General features: G+C 38.9%; 1 protein-coding gene across 6 annotated transcripts in view; it reads right to left on the reverse strand.

The window, feature by feature from the left end:
• Nucleotides 1-21,106, reverse strand: part of crtc3 (CREB regulated transcription coactivator 3) — a 73,620-nt gene that overhangs the window by 12,809 nt on the left and 39,705 nt on the right. For 4 of the 6 annotated variants that reach the window (XR_001311301.1, XR_001311300.1, XM_014021414.1 and 1 more), the window contains 9 exons: nt 20,511-20,614; nt 12,732-12,782; nt 12,564-12,649; nt 10,638-10,687; nt 9,031-9,251; nt 6,681-6,916; nt 3,425-3,595; nt 603-686; nt 64-277 (listed from right to left, as the gene is read on the reverse strand). Coding sequence is in view for 4 of the 6 variants with exons in the window: in XM_014021414.1 (XP_013876868.1) it covers nt 64-277; nt 603-686; nt 3,425-3,595; nt 6,681-6,916; nt 9,031-9,251; nt 10,638-10,687; nt 12,564-12,649; nt 12,732-12,782; nt 20,511-20,614 (1,217 nt within the window). In the remaining 2 variants the exon portion in view is untranslated. The remainder of the gene's footprint in view (nt 1-63; nt 278-602; nt 687-3,424; nt 3,596-6,680; nt 6,917-9,030; nt 9,252-10,637; nt 10,688-12,563; nt 12,650-12,731; nt 12,783-20,510; nt 20,615-21,106) is intronic. The other 2 variants (XM_014021416.1, XM_014021415.1) reach the window with 2 other exon arrangements.

Genomic DNA, 21,106 nt, shown 5'->3' on the forward strand with positions numbered 1-21,106 from the left:
TAATAATAAAGTAGAACTTGTCTATAATGGAAGGCAGAAAATGCACTGGCCCTTCAGACTCACCTGTCAGGATGATGTTGGGCAGCCCCCCACTGCAGTGTGAGTACAGCATGTTGGACCTCATGTGCATTGGGTCTTGCAGGCTGCCGTGGCTGCCCCCCAGCCCCGACAGAGCCGCCTGGGAGTGGTAGAGCGAGGAGGAAGAGGATGAAGGATCGTAGCAGGACCCTCCCGCTGAGGAGCTCAGTGCGTTTTCCAACACACTGAACTGGTCCAACTGGGCCGCAGACGGAAAGGAAAAAAGGCAAATGAGAGAGAAAACAAAAAGTCAGCGAGCTGAAGTGACACCCCTGTCAGCATGGTGGTCCGCTTGGTGTGAGCTTTCTTTTTACATTGTTTTACTCAGAACAAATGAGTGAAAATCAAACCTGATAGAAACTGCTCTATTCTTTTATGATTTATCTTTAAAAACATTTAAATTATTGCACCTAATTCTGTCCAGACTTCTGTTTTCTGAAATGACAGTTGTGTTGACGGAGCTGAAAGTTCACAGATGAAAGAAGAAACACATTTCTGTTTGTGCCTGTTTAATAAATCCTTACCTGATACTGTAGAGTCTTATTGTGGCGATTTGAGAACTGCTGTTCTACAAACGGGTCACTGAAGAATGATGCCATGCTGTTCTGCTGTCATGGAAAAGGAAAATACGACTGTTTATTTTGTGAAGAACTGAGATAAGATAAAAAGATTCACAGAGGTACAATAGCACAGGCTTTAATTCCAATAAAACAAACAAACAAACAAACAAACAAACAAACAAACAAAAAAACAACTGTTTTACTCTTAAAGCCAGGGTTTTCCAGTCTGTATCTTGGGCCCCCCTGCCCAGCATGTTTTGGAGGTGTTCCTGCTTCACATGATTTCAATGAATGGGTCAACTCTCTAATCAAGCTAAAACAGAAGCCTGATAAAGGTCCATTCATTGGAATGACGTGTGTTGGAGCACGGGGTCTCCAGGACCTGGACTGAGACACTTCAGTCCACTGGACAGGCTGGGCTGAGGGACATGGCCAAAATCATCAATCTCACATTATTAAATGGTTTTGTTTTATTTTTAGGAAACTGAAACAAAAAAATAATGAATCAATATAAATACAAGAGAGAAGCACAAGTTGTTGAGCCGTCAGGTTGTTTTGAATCAACCTTCTGAAAATCTTGGCCTAATTTTGTGTATATGGTTTACATAACTGTACTCATGGCCATGCACATTATTTGATTGTCCACTTCTGCTCACATCATACCCACCTTGACCTGCTTTGCATCCACCTTCGCAGCAGTGTCCATATACTTATTTCCATACAGAGTGCACAGTGAAAGGAAGGCAGGCAGATATGTACCAGAAATAAAGTCGTACTAATCTGCGTAGTTAGACCTAAACATTCAGAGCAGTGGCCTCGRATGTATTCTGTTATAAGGAGAGTTCACGTGCACCTGTCAAAATACAACTCTATTGTTCTAGACTTTACAAAACCTTTAACCRAGAAGGATTTGAAATGCCCAGGACAAATCCCTGACTAGTTTTATGGATAAGATTTGTCAAAGTAATTTTTGGAACATGCTCAAAATTCAAGTGACAGAGCTGCAACAACACTGGAAACGTCACAAACACCTGATTTTGGACATAGTTGCCATTTGCCAACTAATTCAGAGTATCTTTAGACTTGAGCAAGTCAAATTAAAAGTTTTTTAAGACCTTTTTAACATGGTCAACTTCACCCTACCTGCACTGTCCTTCTCCTCTCAAGAGTTCCATCCGCTGGTTTAGAAGGTTGAACCCAGGTACTTAAATTCATCCATTTTCATTACCAGGGCTCCACAATATRTCACAGTTTTATCATCACTGCGACAACTGCCTGTGCAATWAGCATATCGCAAAAAAACTGGGTAAACTACAACAAACGGTTGGCTCATATCTTTGCATCCATGCATTTTGTCAGCATCAGTCTGATAAATGAACCTGAGATACTACATCAAATCATGACCACTTGGTGAGTGGAGAAAATGTTGGACAACTGCACTGAGAGGATTTACAGTTGGCTTTAGGTTTGTTAACTGTTATTTGAAATTATTTGACTTAATTTAAGATGTTTAATCATTTGTTAAGAAAAATGATAGTAATGAGTGTTTTTCAGTAGTTAGAGCATCRGAAAATGTTTTATGAGTGCAATGTTTTAAAGTCAAACTGTATTGAATGTAGTCTGTTTTACAGCTAACACATCAATTGTGTCTAGTTGCTCTTTTTAGAGACATCAACCCAATATTTTTAAGTATTTGTTGATTTATCACAAGTTATATTGTCATTGCAATAGATGCCCGCCTCCACTTCACACAGATTGTYTCGTTTCCACTGACTTTCATAACCTCTTCTTTTGAGAGACTCTCCACATCTCCAAGCTTCACCTGTTCCCTACTCTCCGTAAACATCAGTGTCATCTGCAAACAATTTGATCAACATGAAGACCTGCCTGATCTCATCCATCAACCTGTCCTTCACTTTGACGGTTCTATTTTAATTTCTATATGTGATTAAATGTAGATAAGAAGTGCAGGGAATAAAAGTTGCTCAGATTTCATCTGTTTAGTTTTCCTGTATAATGAGATTATTTAAGATTTGGTATGTTAATATATATATATATATCGAACCGTGAGACTAAAGTATCGAACCGAACCGTGAATTTCCTGTATCGTTGCACCCCTAATATATATATATATATATATTTGCTAAATAGTCTGGTCTAAGTAGCTGGAAAGTTGTTTTTTTCTTCACAAAAGCAACAAGCCACACTATGTGCCATATCAACATAAAACTAAAAGCAAAACTTCTGAGGGAGCTAATCAGAAAGAGAAACTCTAAACTCAGCCTACGGGGTGTAACAGGATTGAAAGAATTAGTTGAGCCATAAATCTTCATAGGTTTTAAAAACCTTATTTCAAAATCATATTCTGACATATTTAAGAAAAACTACACATACGTCTCACATGAGTTAAAATACTAAGTCTGCAAGCATGATTTATGTCCTGCAAAACTAAAAACATAAAAAAGCAACAACTGCACAAACACTGACATGTAACATCTTACAGAGAGGGTCCCTTGTTGAGGATGTTCTTGGCAGAAGTTTGTGTTTATTTATAAAATTAGGACAATGTACCCATTTTAATGTACAATGTCCTCAACAATAATCTCAAGAGACAAAACATATCTGCACCAGATTTAGCCACAGGCTAATTTCCATCTACAGTCCCCAGAGCAGGTAAATACACAATGTATGAACAAACAACAAACAAACATGAATCGAAACCATAAATAACAAAAACAAAACTTAAGCAACATAAATAAACACAAATATAAATTAAAAACACGCACTTGTCCAGCGTTGAAGTCCAAGGGGATGTTCTGAAGCGGTGAGACGGGCTGCTGTGGTGCTGCCGGCAGCTGCCGCTGTCGGCTCTGATCCACTGCATGCTGGGATTGCTGGTAAAGAGGATAGGGTGGGGGCGGTTCCCTTGGCATGTTGCTGGTGTCCAACGCAACTCCCTACATGGATCAGAAGGAAACAGAAATCACTACAGACTCACAAGTTTAAGAACTAAAAGTTTGTTTCTTCTGGTTCACAACACTAACCATCAAATGAACAGAGTAAGATGTACACCACTGTGACATTTACATTGATCAGAGTTTAACTGAGGTCACAGGTTACACTGTTGTAAATCAACATTTCGATTTTGCTTTAGTATTTCTGCAGAAATCAGCCAACCAAATTTAATGCTTTTTAATGCCCATTTCATGCCATTTTTGATAGTGAACGTATAAACTTTTTAAATTTATTAAGTGCTATTTTAAAGCTTTTTCAATGCCTTTGACAATGAATGCACCTATTATAAATCTTTATGTTTGTTTTACAGAARAGAACGTCATTTGCTTTAGTGTTCATACAAAAATGCAAGGATGGTGTCTCTTGTTTCTTCTGGAATTTAGTTTTAAACAGTCCTGCTCTGAGGCTCCTAAAACAGCCTGTTGTGTCTCAGAACAGTTCTGCTAAATGGGCGAGCAGCCTGTACCACGTTGCTACACTCTCTGGTAGTTAAGTCACGGGTGGAGACGCTCTCTTACTGTGCTCAAATGTGTTTTCAGAGTATATTCATCAGCGCAGAAACAAAAAAGKTGTGGAAAAAGAASTTGGCTGCTCTGACTCAGTTCTCTGTCACTCAAGCTGCAGCTGAGAGCAACGACGCTCAGATCGAAGTACGTTCAAATGTGTCTTTTTAGAGTTTTAAGTTTAAGAATAACCTGACACTGTATCCACGCTCCTGCTCCTCCATGTGTTTATTTCCTTCTCTGTATGTAGATCAAAGTCTGGCCTGCCAATTGATTCATTCATCTATTAAGCCCAAACTCATAGTTTTCTACTTTAATTACTAAAAGTTCTTTTAGTTAGACATGGACATGTGTGGTATCTACAGAAATGTCACAAACTTGGCTAAAAGTTGGTAAAACATATATAGTAAAAATAAAATTGGTTTAAATTTTTGGCAAGCCAGAGATGTGAAAATAATAACTGTTTTAAATAGGAGGCATAATGAGTTATTTTTGTTTTTGATCGTTTTAATATTGCTGCTTTTACTACATTGGGTTTTATATGTAAGTATATACGTATGTATTATATGTATTCATGATTAAATGCAGCAAAATAAACTAATTCAAAATGTAACAGATAATTGTAATACTTGGTTTATTTATATAATGAAAGTTTAACTGCTAGGTGTTCGGCTCCTGAGCCGGCAGTAATTATGGACTCTGGAGCAGTTTACAGGGTTCCTACACCTTGGTCAACATCAAATTCAAGGACCTTTCAAGGACTTTCCAGTACCAATTTCCTCAAATTCAAGAACCACGCGCGACGGCAACCTACTGCTACCACAGAGTGTTACCAATAAACAGGCTTAATATCATGTATATTCAATGAAAAACTGAACAACATAGAAGCTGTTGAGTCAGAATCAATATCCACAACACACGGACGTGTAATTATGTCCTGGGAGGTTCAGCAGCTCAGTTTGGGAGAAGGGGATGTGAACCTGTCCAGACCCTCGGTGAGGACAGGAGGAGCAGTGGTGCTCTCACCTGGGCTCAGAAAGAAAGACCCACCCTACTCTGCTCTGATTGGATAAAACTATGACTATGGCTCACGTTATTTGTTGAAAGCCACGTCAGCTTACCGTAATCTTGAGTTATCCACCACAACAAACAATTTTTTTTTATTATCACTGATTTATTTTTTTTTTACAGATGATGAAAATCAAGTCGTGTGAATAGAGAACTTCAATCCCCCCAAAAACATTCAAGGACTTTCAAAGACAAGTGTAATTTTTAGCTGTTTTCACAAACTTTCCAGGGCCTTGAATTTTTTTCAAATTCACAAACTTTCAAGGATTTCAAGGACCTGTGGGAACCCTGAATTTAGTTGAATAGCCCTGCCCTACGCTGAAGGGTAGGCATCACCCTTTGATTGGCCGTGATCTAGCCATTCCTGTACGTGTCTACTAGGGTTGGGCATAATCGTATCGTGTGCAATTAATCATCAGAAAAACATTAATCGACTAGTTTTTTGGCACTTGACGATTAATACGATTAATGCCACCAGGCAGATTGACTGGTAATTTCCCCGTTCGGACTGGTCACGATCCTCTCCGCTTCAAATATGACGAACATAAAAAAATAAATTCTGAAATAGATTTATCTWTCAACACAATTTAMAATTTGATGTATAGCCCGAAGTCTGTAATTTAGACAATTTSGAACAGATTTTTATGAAGAGCAAATCTTTCCCACTAAATTGGTCATGAGACCAGGACGTAAGGGTGTTCAGGGACTCCAGGGGATTAATCGCCAAATTAATCGTTATCGGCTAAATACCACAATTAATCGTGATTAATTTTTTTGCCAATTTGGCCCAACCCTAGTGTCTATATTAAGTGCTGCAGCTAATCAGGTGRGTAAGCAAGGCTAGTTAGCAGGGGTGCACCAGTTACAGTTGTCTGGCCAATCACTGATTTTTAAAAAGTCTGACAGCCGATTCCGATTTTGGCCGATACAGATTTTTCAAATAACTGACACTGTCAGATATTATAAGGTCATAATACAAACTAGTTTTAAATGGCCATTAGGTAGTACTCACAGCAGAGCAAAAGGGAACAGTGTCTGATTTTCAGACCTTTGTGAAGATAGATGAGAAGCTGATCTTTTTCAGCAATATCTATGGACACCGACCTCCCAAATTTAAGGAAATCAGTGCCGATAAATCAGCCGGACAATTTATTGGTGCAGTTTTAGACAAGCAGAGTGGATGTGACATGGATGGTGAAAATAACATTATGTTTCCTAGCTTGTTAACTAATCATTTGCAAGCCATTACTATCTCAGTGGACAGAGATTTAACATTTAATAGTAAACCTGTAAAACTGGGATGTTAAATGTGACACAGTTGAAAATGTGGGTGCACTTTAGAAAAAAAAAAGATTAGGCGCACCAGTGCAATCAGTGCAAAAGGTTAGTGTAGAGCCATGCCTGAGTAATAAAAAAAAAAACCAGAAAAGTAATCTAGTGTATAGATGGACTATACCTGTGTGATAGGGGACAGCGAGGGGGACATAGTGGGGGACAGCTGCTTGGCCAGCCCCCTGCGCTGCTCCGCTCCTGGAGACAGAGTGAGGGGGCTGATGGGAGCTGGGCGTCGTCGGGGCGAGCTGCTGGTCAGACGCAGGGACGAGCTGATGGACGGATTGCTGAGGGACGACTGCAGCTGGCAGTTGTTGAGGGAAGCCTGGATGGAGGGGTTGCTCAAAGAGGAGGACAAACCTGCCGAGACAGTGAACACAACACAAGGACCGACCAGTCAATCAAAGGAAACAAGGAGAACATGTGCTTGCTGTATGGGTGAACACCACTCTCCAGCCTCTGACATTAAACACTAGTCTTTATTGTGCGGGTGAGAAGGATGGGGAGTGGGGGAAAGAAGGAAATGAGAGGAAAGAAAAGAGCTGATTGTTACGAGCCAAAAAAGGGTCAAAATTCCTTGCTGGGTTTGGTGATCAGCCAATCTGAACTGTGTCAGACATTTGAGCCCAACAACACATCCAAAGAAGGCCGAGTGAAGGGGGCAGCAGTGGGTGTGATCAGATCAGCCAGCAGAGCTCAGAGTGAGACAGTCAGAAACAGAAAGATCCTTCAGCCTGTCATTAATAATGTATGACAAACATGGAACAGAGCTCCCGACATCCACAACTCAACAGAGAAAACCAACAGTGGATTGGGATTCTTTTCCAGCAAACAAGCAGTTTAAAGCTTGGAACTCAAATCTCTCCTCCTCTTTTTGAGATGGGAAACCAAGTGTCTTCAAATACAGAACATAATCCAGCTGCCTTTTTTTTGTTTTGGAGCAGCAGAACAGTTGTATGTGTTGGTGAAATTAAGCAGCGTGTTTAACAGTAGAGCTACACAAATAAAACTAAATCTGACTCAGCAACATTCACAAACTCCCCAAAGAGAATGTGTCAGAAAAAGCCAAAGGATCAGAAYGGAAATGACCAACAGGACATCATCTACAAAGAAAAACAGAAGTAGCAGTTTGTGTTTCCGAGTGGTTTCTTAATCGAAAACTGTTGTTTATGATGGCAAAGAGAACTACTGAAAATATTTTTACATCTCACATTTCGAGACATTCTGGATCCATCTCTGACTTTAAGAGGCCAGATGAATTTTGTTTGACCCTTCTCATAAAACATTCTGGAGGGAGGAAGTCCCCTYGCTTTACATGAGCACAATCACATTCCTTTGTTTCTCCATTAGTTCAACTTAATATTCAAGTTAGTAAAGACAGACAGGTTTATCTGCCTCTCATAAGACATGTTGCTGTAAACTCTCCATCCTGCAGGACAAGGCAATCCCAAATAAATGACTGGTAAGCAACTGGGTTTGTTTTTGATCTTTGCAGATGTTTTGGTTGATATCCAAGAGAATTTTTAAAATCAGACAATTGTAAGTTGATTCTATACATGTCGATGCATTTTAATACTGAATACTATGATTTAATTTGTCCATACAGTTTGATTTGACTCCTTACATCTACCTAACATCAATAGTTTCCAGTTTTAAAAGTCAAAAAGCCATTTAATGCAATAAATAAACATTGACTAGTATAGAATAAATCTGTTAAAACTAAAAAACACAAGAAACCACATCTCTTTTTGGTCTTTCACCAGAGCAGAAAACATGCAACCGACTGGTCCACAGCTGTGGGTAAAATAAAGCAGTTCAGTTGTGTTTTTTTTTTTTTTTTACCAGAAGCCTGAAGTAGTCATCAAGTCATTAAGGCTGAATTTGGCTCCTTTGAGTAAAAATCTGAAAATGCTGCATTTTTACTTTACAGTCAAACATACTTTTACTTTATGCCCATTTTAGTCCTTTTGTTGATCAAATTTGTTAGAGTATATTTTTGACCAATCAATAAAACCACTYTGCATTAACAATTAAATTGACACTAAACATTGTAGAAATGCCAGTGTTCTGAAATGCATCATGCCTGAAGCTGCTTTAGTCCTGTTAGTAACCCCCCCCCCCCNGAGCATTATTAATGTCACAAATCGGCCAACACGAGAAGAAAAGAGAACACAGCTATCTGTCCATCCATCTCTTCCTCTTAAGAGTGCTGCTTATCCTAGCTGAGGGCAGTGGAGACGGTAGCTGGGTCACAGGACCTAGATGTGGAGAAAACACAGACAGATGGGGCCCTCTGTGTGAACACACACACACACACACACCTACAACCACTGCCATCAGTTACATAATGCTCCAAAACAGCTACCCATCAAAAGTTAACTTCTAGCCCCATTTCCCTTCATAGACTTAATAAAAACTGTAGAAACCCGATGACAAACCTGGGTTAAATCAATTAGAAGCTGTGCTCCACTCACCCTGTGAGTTGCTGATGCCAAGGTGCATCATAGCAGCAGGCAGGTTTCCGGTGCTGCTGCCCCCACTCAGGTTGGGGTACCCTCCGCTGTCCTCAGGGTCCAGCGGAGTGGACAGTGGAGACGGGAATTGCAGGTTGCTGAGATCCGGCAGGGAGCCCCCGGTACTTAATGAGCCCTGGTAGTGGGACAAACCAGGATTCTGCTCCGGAGACGGGAAAATACTACAGCACAGACGGAAAATGTATTTGGTCAAAGACAGATTTGCAAAGGAACTAGAAAGCAGTTTACATAAATATCTTGTCGCTGTCATTTTAAATAAATCATCATTTTCATTCTCCTCATTATTTATTACTATTATTTTTTCTTTCAACATATTACATTCTGAAATTAACTGGGACTCAACAGTCCTAAGACAAACTGGCAAAACACACAAAACAATGAACAAATGCTAACCAACTTAAATGAAAATCTTTATAAAAACCCTTGAAGGATCTTTAGAAAATCTTCTGAGTTGTTGGGTCTGGTGTATCACATCTTCCTATAGGTTAAGGTCAGGAGAGTTTGCTGGCCAATAGGGATGGGCAAAATTGTATCCTGTGCAATTAATCTTCAGAAAAACTTTAATCGATTATTTTTTGGCACTTGATGATTAATATGATTAATGTCACCAGGCAGACTGGAGATTTCCCCTCTCAGTCTGCTCGATGCTCCTCTCCACATTAAATATAACAAACATTTTTAAAAAAGTTCTGTAATTTATTTATCATAACTCTGGTTTTACTTAGTATATCAATACAATTTAAAAATTGATGTATAGCTTGAAGTTTGTACTTTTGACACAGTTTGGAACAAATTTTTATGGAGAGCAAATCTTTCCTGCTAGAGTAATTTAAATGGGTCATGTGACTAGAACATGCAGGGGTCAAGGGACTCCAGGGGATTAATTGTCATATTAATATGACTCCAGCTGCAGTCCACTCGTTGTGAATCTCTCCACTTTTTTGAATGAGTTTTGTTTCATAATTCTCTCCAGGGTGAGGTTATTCTTATTGTGCACTTTTTTCTACCACATCTTTTCCTTCCCTTCGCCTGTCTATGAATGCGTTTGAACACAGAGCTCTGTGAACAGCCAGCCTCTTTAGCGATGACCTTTTGTGTCTTGCCCTCCTTATTCAAGGTGTCAATGGTCGTCTTTTGGACAACTGTCAAGTCAGCAGTCTTCCCCATGATTGTGTAGCCTATAGAACTAGACTGAAAGACCATTTAAAGGCCTTTGCAGGTGTTTTGAGTAAATTAGCTGATTAGATTATGGCACCAAATGTCTGCAATATTGAACCTTTTACAATATTATAATTTTCTGAGATACTGAATTTGGGGGTTTTCATTAGTTGTCAGTTATATTCATCAAAATAAAAAAATAAACATTTGAAATATATCAGTCTGTGTGTAATGAATGAATATAATACACACATTTCACTTTTTGAATGAAATTACTGAAATAAAATAAACTTGTTCAAGATATTCTAATTTTATGACCAGCACCTGTATAGTCAATATACTGTAATGTAGTGGAAGAATGTTGTTTAAACATGACAATAAGCACTTACTTGATTCCAGGCACTTCACATGATTTAGGTCTTGATGCCAAAGACTGAACCTGAACCAGACATAATAATAATTCACTTAGGAACATGGAAATGATACATATTCCAGTACATACAAGCCTTTTTCAATCACTTATAGGAACATTCCACAATCAAATAATAAAAACTTTGCGCTTTGATTTCACCTAAAAAAGTATCCAGCACATGAAACATGAGCAAACAGAYCTGAACAAAWWTTTTTTTTTGGAAAAACCCTTGCTGCTATAAACAATTTCTTTTCTGGCTAAGAATGAAGTATGTTTTCTTAACATGACATTTCATTCCCCTCATTAGCACTACTGCTCAAGACAGTTAAATAAAAACCGATTTTTTTTTTCAAGTTCAAAATCTATTTTACTAAATAGTTCTGGAGTGAAAAGTTTCAATTATACTTAAAGTTTTAGCAAATCATTGGATGATTCAGATTCACATCTGTTAAAATCTTGGCTTAGACTTATTTTTCAGGTGGGGAACATCTGCTGAACTAAACTGGTAACATCATCTGACAGAGGAGGGAACACCTCAAGGAGCATCTGAACCACACAAGAGATTCTTCAAACCTGGGGGGAAGCCTCACCCAAAATCTTTTTAATACTATCCTGCATGGCAGAATCTTGTTCAGTCTCTCTTTTTAAGGCCACACAGGAAAGACTGGTTCAGCAAGTATGGTGACATTTTTGAAAAGTCACAGCAGGAATTTAAGTTGTCGTGGCTTGTACTCACTTTCTGATTTAACTAAATATTCTGGTTCTTAAAATAGATGGAAATAAAACACTTTTGTATCTGCAGGAACAAAAAATGATCAAAGCAGTCAAGAGCCTAAAATGTGTGTATTTCTAAGCTGATGCAGAACCATCATGAAGTATATATTAATTTAGAACAATCTATCAAATCAAAAGTAATAATCATATTGATTATAATTTAGTCATGTAAATAAGATGCCCTGAAATCAGTGCCCCATTAGGGGGCATCTTGTCCGCCTCTCACTGAGAATTTCCTTCTTACTCCGCCTACCGCTACTTGTTTAGTTTATTTTTAAATTTTGTTCACAACACCAGTGCACTACAGAACCAAACATCGTCCTTCTTGGTTTGTTTTTTTCTATTTTCCACTTTGTTTTCAAATGGGTGTCTGCCTGCAGCCGTGAGCCTATGGTTTACATTAGGGACCAGCTGTTGCACTGCGGTGCTAACTTTAAGTGCCTGTGACATCAAATTTTTCTAATAATCATGAATGCATTTTTGGAAAGATAACAACAACATATTGCGAAACAAATTTCATGTCGCTGAGATGAACAGTTGTTGAGATATTGGCATGTGAAGAAACAGGAAGTGATGTCAAAGGGGAATGTCAGCATGTAAACAGAGCATTGTTACAAAAGCTAACAACACAGACTGTAGAGACGAATCTGATGTTCCTTTAGATTATTTTGAGTCACTATCAAACAGAGACGAAGAAGAGTTAAAGTTTAAATAAATATTGTTTTAATAAACAAAGACCAGGGAGTTTTTTTTTCTTTAAGCGTTCCACTTTGATGTTACTTCCTGTTTCACTATGGCTTAACCAGATTTAAAAGAAAATAGGCCAGTTATGTGACAAATGAGTAAAATCATGTGTATTATGCCAATTTTATTAAGTATAAAGATGCTTTCTTTGACTTTTGGTATTCGAAGGACAAACATRTCACAGACACTTTAAAAGCTACACTGTCAACAAGTAAATTTGTGCCCTTAATATTTTGCCATTTCTTTAGTTCATACAGCAGTGATACAATCTGGTACGAGAGTGCTATGAGCACCAAGTTTTAATAACAATAATGTGTTTTGCACGGGGTTCTTTTTTTTTTGTCACAAATGAAAGAAAAAGGTCAGAAATTAATCTGATTCTCACCTTTTTGGCCTCCCATAGCTGCTTAGGAAGAGGTTTACTGACACCAATTAAATTCTCCTCGTTAGGCAAAGCAGGGAAGGAGAAGACTGTTGGGAAAAAATGTTTTTGTGTTGAAGATGTACTTTTTCTACACTGCATTACATATTCATTTTATAAAAAAACACTCACCATCTCCACCGCCATCAACATCTGCCTCATTCACACTAGCTGCATGACAGCCTCCATGGAAGACAAGGAAGAGAAAGAGCAGCGGGGTCGATTGTTGATCGAAAAAAAAAAACACAAGAGCACAGGAAAATTAGATTTCAATATTAACCACCTGTTTGAAAAACGCATGTCCGACAGTATTCATCCCCTCTGACAGAGATGGGCCCTTTGCAATACTCTGCAATTACTGTGCAGCTTCATAAACCCAACAGCTGGACATTTGACGTGTTATTAATCAGAGTTGAGGAAGAGGAGAACAAATTCTGGTTGGGACTTCAAAAGCAGAAGAGGAATAGAGAGTYGTTATTTCCTTGCAACAAAGAGGTTTTGTCTTTCTTACTGTGGATTCAATGGCAGAAACATATGCTTTCGTTTTTCCACAATTTCTTGTTTATTCTCTGTCTCAGTCTTTGATTGAACGTTTTTCTCTGAGCAACACTTTTGTTGTCTATTAAAATAAAAAGCTTATTTTAACATCATCTTCAAGTCTGCTTTAAGTCAAGCTGAGCTGCTCTTACATTAGTCTTTGATCTGTTGCCCACCCATTCCTTCTCCTTCCATGCATTCATTCTTTTTGAGGCCCATTCATTTTGAGAGACAGCTTTTTGCTTGCTGGTGCAGATGGGATAATGAGGCGATACAACACTTTGGCACCATGACATTCCCTCTTCAACGGTGTTTATTCACTGTCGCTCGCAGTTACAACTAGAACGGAAGCAGGACAACTGAGATGGAAAATGATTGGCTGGTGTCTTTGGCAAAACCAAACTCAATATGGAGGTTGTAAATGCTAACAATAAAGAAGGCAAACCAATCTGTGTGCTGAAGGTGCAGGGCATCAATTAAAGTCCTGTCAGCTGTAGGGCGAATAGAATCTCCAGTGACTGAGGCTGCTTGTTTTCCACTGGCAGAAAAAATATAGCAAAAATAAGAGACTGTAGCTGAACTCCTGTGCTGCGAGTGTTTCCGCCTGGCAGTGTGATTCATTGCTGTAATTCCTAGTTAGATGGTTCTTTAATCAGCCAGGGCTTAACACCACTCAAAGCGCGCTGAAACCTTGAGAGGTGTCAACAAGGCCTTGGGGCTTCACAGCTCTGTGCGCTCACGCTTGAAGCCATGAGGCAGCGCTGCTCGCTCTCTAACAAGAGCTGCTTTTGTGCCATGGCCTCTTTTTAGAAGAAATGGGCTGCACAAAAACACACTGTATACAGATGAACGTGCATAATGAATGCAGTGTTACTCTGTATTTAATTGCTTTTCATTTATTTAGAGCCATTTTACAACAAACGTCTTCAGAGGACAAAAAAAGGAAACAAGTTCAATCGATCAAGTCCAATTCCAATCTATTAATCCATGGCAATATGGTTCATAATGAAATCAAAATCAATTAATTTTACAGTTTCTCCATTAGTAAGCTGATTTTATGTCTGCTAACACAAAACTAAAGATGTAAAAGTCTTGTTGAAATACAACAATAGGAGGAATAAATCAGTTGGAGATGAATTAGCAGTAAGTGTTCTGTTCTGATCAAGAGTTCAATCCTTGTGAAGTGTCACTGTTTGTGGAGATATAAATGAGATGTGCACATTGTGCAGAACTCTGAAATGTTAAAAAGACAATGTGTAACTGTTAACTATTTACTGATTGGTAGGGAGTTGATGAAAACTGACAATTTTCAGCTTAATCAGATCAGATCACCAGTCAAGCATGATTATTAGAAGCTGTATACTTTTCACAATGAATGGTAATTTGTGATATACTTTGTACAGATACAGTATGTGCATTAGGGATAGCATTAGTACATGTTTAAATGAGTAGTTATTCTCAGGAAAAACCCAGTACAAGACCATGGCACCAGTGCCTCCCACCAAACTTCCATGTATGACTTGTTTGAGTCCTCAGATGATGAGGCCTTGCACTTTAGGATGGAGGCGGTTAGGGGCATAACAGAGACATGTCAGTGGGCCCAGGCTAGAGTACGATTCAGGCAGCAGGGTGGCCCACATCAGAGACCTGTTTTCACCCAAAGACAGGGGTGTGTGCTGAGCCCTCTTTCATTCACCATCTACACCCATGACTGCACCTCCTCTCATTCCACCAACATTAATATCAAATATGCAGATGACACTACTCTGGGGGCACTTATTACTGGTGGAGTCGAGTCAACATACAGGGGATGAGGTGCAGTAGTTGGCAGTGTGGTGTGACATGAACAACCTGTCACTCAACAACCTCAACACCCCAGGACTGCTGAGAAAATAACTGGTTGTCTTCTCCCCTCCCTCAACAATATCACCAGCATCCACCATCTCTCAAGAAGATCTTCAAAAACCACCTCCATCCTGGTCAGAACCTGTTCAGCCTGCTGCCCCGTAGAAGGTACAGAAGCATTAAAAAGCATACCAACAAAAACATTTTTTTTTCCATGGCCCATCCCGACTCTGAACACCAGTCAAACACAAGTGCCATAGCTACTTTATTACTGGTGTTGTCACTGTATATATTGCTGTTGTCCAATAAGTCTATGTTCAGTTTCATTGTACAAGCTTGTGCAAGGACAATAAAGACTACTCTTTTCTATTGTTAGGAGAGCAGGTTTGGCTTGTCCCCATAATGATTGGTACAGCCCAATGCTAAATACAAGAAAACCAGTTTGTTGACTTTTACATAAACATTTACATTACACAAACACAAATTTTTGCAGTGGAGTCTGTTCGTGGTTGGGTTAGTTGGTTGGTTGTTGGAGGAAAGGTGCAAACAGCAGAACTATGCATGTTTGTGTGGACAAGACCGAACATATTTTGTTCCATGAAGCTTGGGGAACAAGATTTATAAGTTGTTTTTCTTTCTATTAATCAACAAACAGATCTGTACTTCCACTTTGGTCTAAAGTTAGCTATGCAAAGTGGAAACTCTGATACTGTGCAGTAATTTATTTCTTTGTTGATTCTGTTTATATGTGGAACTCGTTCTTGGGTCTGATCTGGAGGTAACATCCTGTTTGAACATGTTGGCTGAACACTTGAACAGAAGTCAGTGAAGGGGCACTTTCTTTGAGCACTATCAGTGCTGAGGTCAGAAACAGGAAAGAGAAGAAATGGGTAAAATTTCAAACTTTGACAATGGTCCAGTTCCAAAACACAGATTTTTAAACCGAGGAATTTGACTGTGTGAGCAACTGAGCTGAAAAGCAGCAGGTTAGACCTTCTTCTTTGTTAATAAATGACCAGTGGAACAGAAACAAACATCATAAAGCAGGATGATATAATGACAAAAGCTTGTCATTAGAGGCTTATGCATACTGTATGAGGCTGGAATATACAATTAGGTCCATATACAGTATATTTGGACAGAGAACACATTCTCCCCATTTTGGTTCTGTATATTACCACAGTGAATTTGAACAAAACATTTCAGATGCAGCTGAAGTTCAGACTCTCAGCTTTAATTCAGTGGGTTGAACTAAATGATAGAATAGAAATGTGAGGAACTAAAGCATTGTTTTTAAAGGTAATTGAACAAATTAAATAATTGTAAATAAAATGTTCATTTCTAGTACTTTGTTGAAAAGCCTTTGTTGGCAATGACTGCCTGAAGTCTTGAACACATGGACATCACCAGACACTGTGTTTCCTCCTTTTTAATGTTCTGCCAGCCTTCACTGCAACGGTTTTCAGTTGCAGTTTATTTGTAGGTCTTTCTGTCTGAAGTACGGTTGGGCAGTATTGATCATTTTCATACAGCAGTATAACCTTTAGAAAATACCACGGTACACGGTATTACCAAGGGAGGTGAAGGGTCTGTTGGGTTTTAAGTAATTAATGATCAACAGAGAAACAGATGCTTGTGAGCATTTACATGTGCATAGCCAGAGAGGTGTAGAAAAAAAACTCAGCTGATCTGATGTGCTGTCACTCAAGAGTGGCAGGAGAGGAGTGACAGAAAGGCTTTACCTCTTAATATGCCAAACAGTTCAAAGTAAATCCAATTATGTCTTTTATGGCTTTAAGTTTCAAAATAATGTGACTCTTACAATGGGCGTATATCTACATGGCTGTATGCTTTTAGTGAGGAATGTCTTTGTAGTCATTTCCTCGTCTGCAGCACAGAGCTTGTGGGTGTCGGGAAAAAAAATCAAAGTTTCAATCTGAACGGAGTCCAGTTATTTTTTGATTTAAGAAACCCACGGCTGGGTGGTATCTGAAGCTGTCAGTCAGCACCAGCCAGTCCATCATTTCAGGAACTGGAGATTAACATGTCTGTCACTAACCTCACTCAGAGTTCTTTTACTTTTTTTTTTTACCTCGCTTGGAAGTTAAGAGGTGTGACAGACAGGAGTGCCTCTGCCCCTGGTCATTCAAGAATATTCCACTTCTTTGCTTTAATAAACTCCTGGGTCACATCATCAATAAACACTACTGACCCAGTGCCACTGGCAGCCATGCATGCCCAAGCCATCACACTGCTCTGCTGTGTTTTACAGATGATGTGGTGCTTTGGATCATGAGCTGTACCACGCCTTCACCAGACTTCTCTCTTTCCATCATTCTGGTAGAGGTTTATCTTGGTTTCATCTGTCCAAAGAATGTTCTTCCAGAACTCTGCTGCTTTTTTACGTTTTTTTTTAGCAAAGTCCAGTCTAGCCTTTTTATTCTTGATGCTTATGAGTGTCTTGCAGCGTGCAGTGAACCCTCTGTATTTACTTTCATGCAGTCTTCTCTTCATGGTAGATTTGGATATTGATACTTCTACCTCCTGGAGAGTGTTGTTCACTTGGTTGGCTGTTGTGGAGGGKTTTCTCTTCACCATGGAGATTATTCTGCCATCATCCACCACTGTTGTCTTCCGTGGGCTCCCAGGTCTYTTWGCATTGATGAGTTCACCAGTGCTTTCTTTCTTTCTCAGGATGTACCAAACTGTAGATTTTGCCACTCCTAATATTGTAACAATTTCTCTGATGGTTTTTTTCCCTGTTTTCAGAGCTTAAGGTTGGCTTGTTTCACCTGCATGGAGAGCTCCTTTGACCACATGTTTACTTCACAGCAAAACCTTCCAAATGCAAGCACCACACCTCAAATCAACTCCAGGCCTTTTATCTGCTTCATTGAAAATGACATAATGAAGAGATTGCCCACACCTGTCCTTGAAATAGCCTTGGAGACAACTGTCCAATTACTTTTGGTCCCTTTAAAAACAGGGTGGCACATGTTAAAGGAGCTGAACCTCCTAAACCCTTCATCCAATTTTAATGTGGATACCCTCAAATTAAAGCTGAATGTCTGGACTTTATGTTCATGTACATTATATAAGTAGAACTTGAATGTGTTTCAGTAAACATGTAAAAAAAAAACTTTGTGTCAGTGTCCTAATAGAAATGGACCTATATGTATATATTAAAGGTGCAATAGTTTTGTTCTGAACTAATTCATTTTTCTACTTTCAAACAAAATGTAAAAAAAACATTTAATATAAACACTTCACTGAGAGGTTTCCTGACCTCATCGGTGGTCACACTCCATATTCTCTTTAATCTGCTAAAACATCACGTCTGTTCTGCTCCTCATGGTCATTCAAACTCAGTCGAAGACAAGACACAACAATATTAAAGTTTGTCTCACAACAGGAAAGGCTGTGAACACATGCAAGGACACACTTATTCTGCTTTTATCCTTCAGTTAAATTAAACTGAGCACAAGTTTACATAAACTAGATTAAGCAATCACTCTAAGAATTTATTTTTGAAGACTATAAACATTGATGGGCAGACACAGCAGAGCCACAAACAGCACAAACCCAAAATCTAAATAAAAAAAATTCAGACTGACTGTGGAAACATCTTATTTTTAAACTTAGAAGTCTTTGTTGGTCCTGCAAATGAATATGGTCAGGAAGTCTTTGACTGGATTAATCTTAAATATTTTCTAGGGGTATCCCGATATCATTTTTCCACTTCCGATACGATAGAGATATTACAACTTTGAGAATTGACCGATACCGATATTGACCCGTTACCAAAACAGTACAAGTCACACACTTTTACCTATTTTGTAATGTAAAATCTTAGAAAATTCTTGATCAAGTCAAACAGTGAAAAAGAGTAGGTATGAGAAAAACTGACCCATTTATTTTTAACCAATGGATCACATACATTTTAAACTGAAGAACATTCTACAATTTAATAAAATAAATTATAATACCCTGAAAAATAAAACATAATAAAAACAAAATGTTCTTTTAAAGTATAAAATAACAATTCAAAATCACTTCGGTGATTGTTTTACTACCTGTCAGCCTGGTGCCGCTTTATGGTGGRAAAAACTGAAGGTGGGGACAAAACAAAACCCCACATTATTGTCTGTTCAAAGTTAAGAGTCCACAGCTCCAATTTTACTGACTGTAACCAAAACAACGTGATCATTGCACTTAATCTTCACTCAAACAAGTGYGTAAACAGATTAAACATCACTCTAATAAAAAGAGCAAAAAATAAATAGTAAGAATTAGTCAGTTATTTAAATTGATAGCTACCTTTCTTACTGCTGCATTTTCTGAGCATCATGTGGAGATTAGCCTCTCGCTCCTGCAGGGAGCAGTTTTTATCACTGCTCTCGTCATGTCGCTCGTATTCCAAAACAAAAGCTGCACTCTTCCTTTCTTCTGTCCATCGACCCAGAGCTAATCCACGGGATGTCAAAACTGTAAGCGTGCTGTCCTCGCTTCTGCCAGCTTAGAATCACCGACCGGACCAGAGAGTTCCGAAACAGTGTGCGGTCGCTGGACCGAGGCTGAACGAACCGAGCCGAACCGCAAAGCTGCTGCCAGGGTGGAGAGTAGTTGTCGTTCCGGTTTAAAACGTTCACGGTTCTGTTCCCCCTCGGAAAACTTTGCATGACAACTTTGCACTTAGCTGCAACTCTGTTTCTGATGAAAATAGAAAGATCTGCCGACATTCTTGCTAACTTGTTAGCGCAGCATGTTGTTGTGATCACGTGAGCGCTACATGCTGGATCCAAGCGCTGCTGGATAGAAACAHTGGAGCGGAGTCAGYGAACTGCTGGAACGGACTGCTAATATCGGAGCGCTTATATCGGATATTTTTTATGCAGGCCGATAAAATCCGATACTCATTTTTTGGCTGATATCGGACCGATATCCGATATCAATATCGGATCAGGACACCCCAATATTTTCATTAGATAGAGTCAAATCCTCACCTTGAAAAGTTCTTACATGTAACATCCAAAAACCACGATGAGTCAAAATGTTTACTAGAAAGACAAAACTAAGTGTTTGAAAAAGGTCTAAGTGACTTGTTTACATCTTCTACAAGACCATCATTAACTGACAAGCTGGATTTCTAGTTATGTAACAGGTGGTCTAAACAAAAATGTTATTCACAGAAACCTTTTAAAACAATAGAAAAAAGACTTTCTATAAAATAGCCTGGGCTGTTACTCTGCCTCGAGAAAAATAATCAAAATGTCCAGCAGAAATTAGGGGAAGCAGCAAAACAAAAAATGATTAGGTTGGTAATAAAAGTGATGAAGATGTGCAAACCTTCATAAGCAGGATGGCATAAATAGATTTAAATACAGAAATCTATTCATAAATTGAMACAGATACAGTATATGTTCATGAATACAGTGTCTGTAGCAAACTAAAAGGACATACAAACTGTACATAAAAATATTTTTTTGAGGAGTCTTGTGCTTTGAATGAGTGAACATATGTTACTCTCACCATTGCGCTGCGGGGGTCCTCGGCCCATCTGCTGAGTCATGCCAAACGGGTCCTGGGGGTTGGGGTTCATAGCACTCGTATGTAGAGCTGAGTCTGAGTTGGTTCTGAGTAGGAGGAACAGAAGAATTATGCAGTTTTCCAGCACCTTGGACAGAGGCAGAAGCTTTCTTAGGACTGTAAGGTCAGTGAATCATCGTTTCCTGCTCTGCCTCCATGCAGGCTGCAGTGGTCTGCAGGCTGACTCTGACCTTACACTTACACCCTCACAGTGCTGAACTCACCCGTCATCAGGCTGTGAGGAAAACACATTCTGGCTCTGTGAGGAAATGTAAACAACTTCTACTCGTTGGCAATAAGTAAACAGTTCAATCTAGAAAAACACACTTCTTGGTGTTTAAATTCCAGTATCTTATTGCTGTCTATATAGATTTTTCATAAAATGTAACTGATACTATATTAATAACTTTATCGTTTCCCTCTGGTCTCTCACATACTAGATGATGATTTTCAAATAATGAATTAAGAAGTCCAGTCTCCAAAAAATCCAGGAATTTTATAAAGAACATCAAAAGGACCGAATAAATTCATATATATAT

The sequence above is a fragment of the Austrofundulus limnaeus genome, unplaced genomic scaffold, assembly GCF_001266775.1.
Source record: "Austrofundulus limnaeus strain Quisiro unplaced genomic scaffold, Austrofundulus_limnaeus-1.0 Scaffold292, whole genome shotgun sequence".
Classification (NCBI taxonomy): domain Eukaryota; kingdom Metazoa; phylum Chordata; class Actinopteri; order Cyprinodontiformes; family Rivulidae; genus Austrofundulus; species Austrofundulus limnaeus.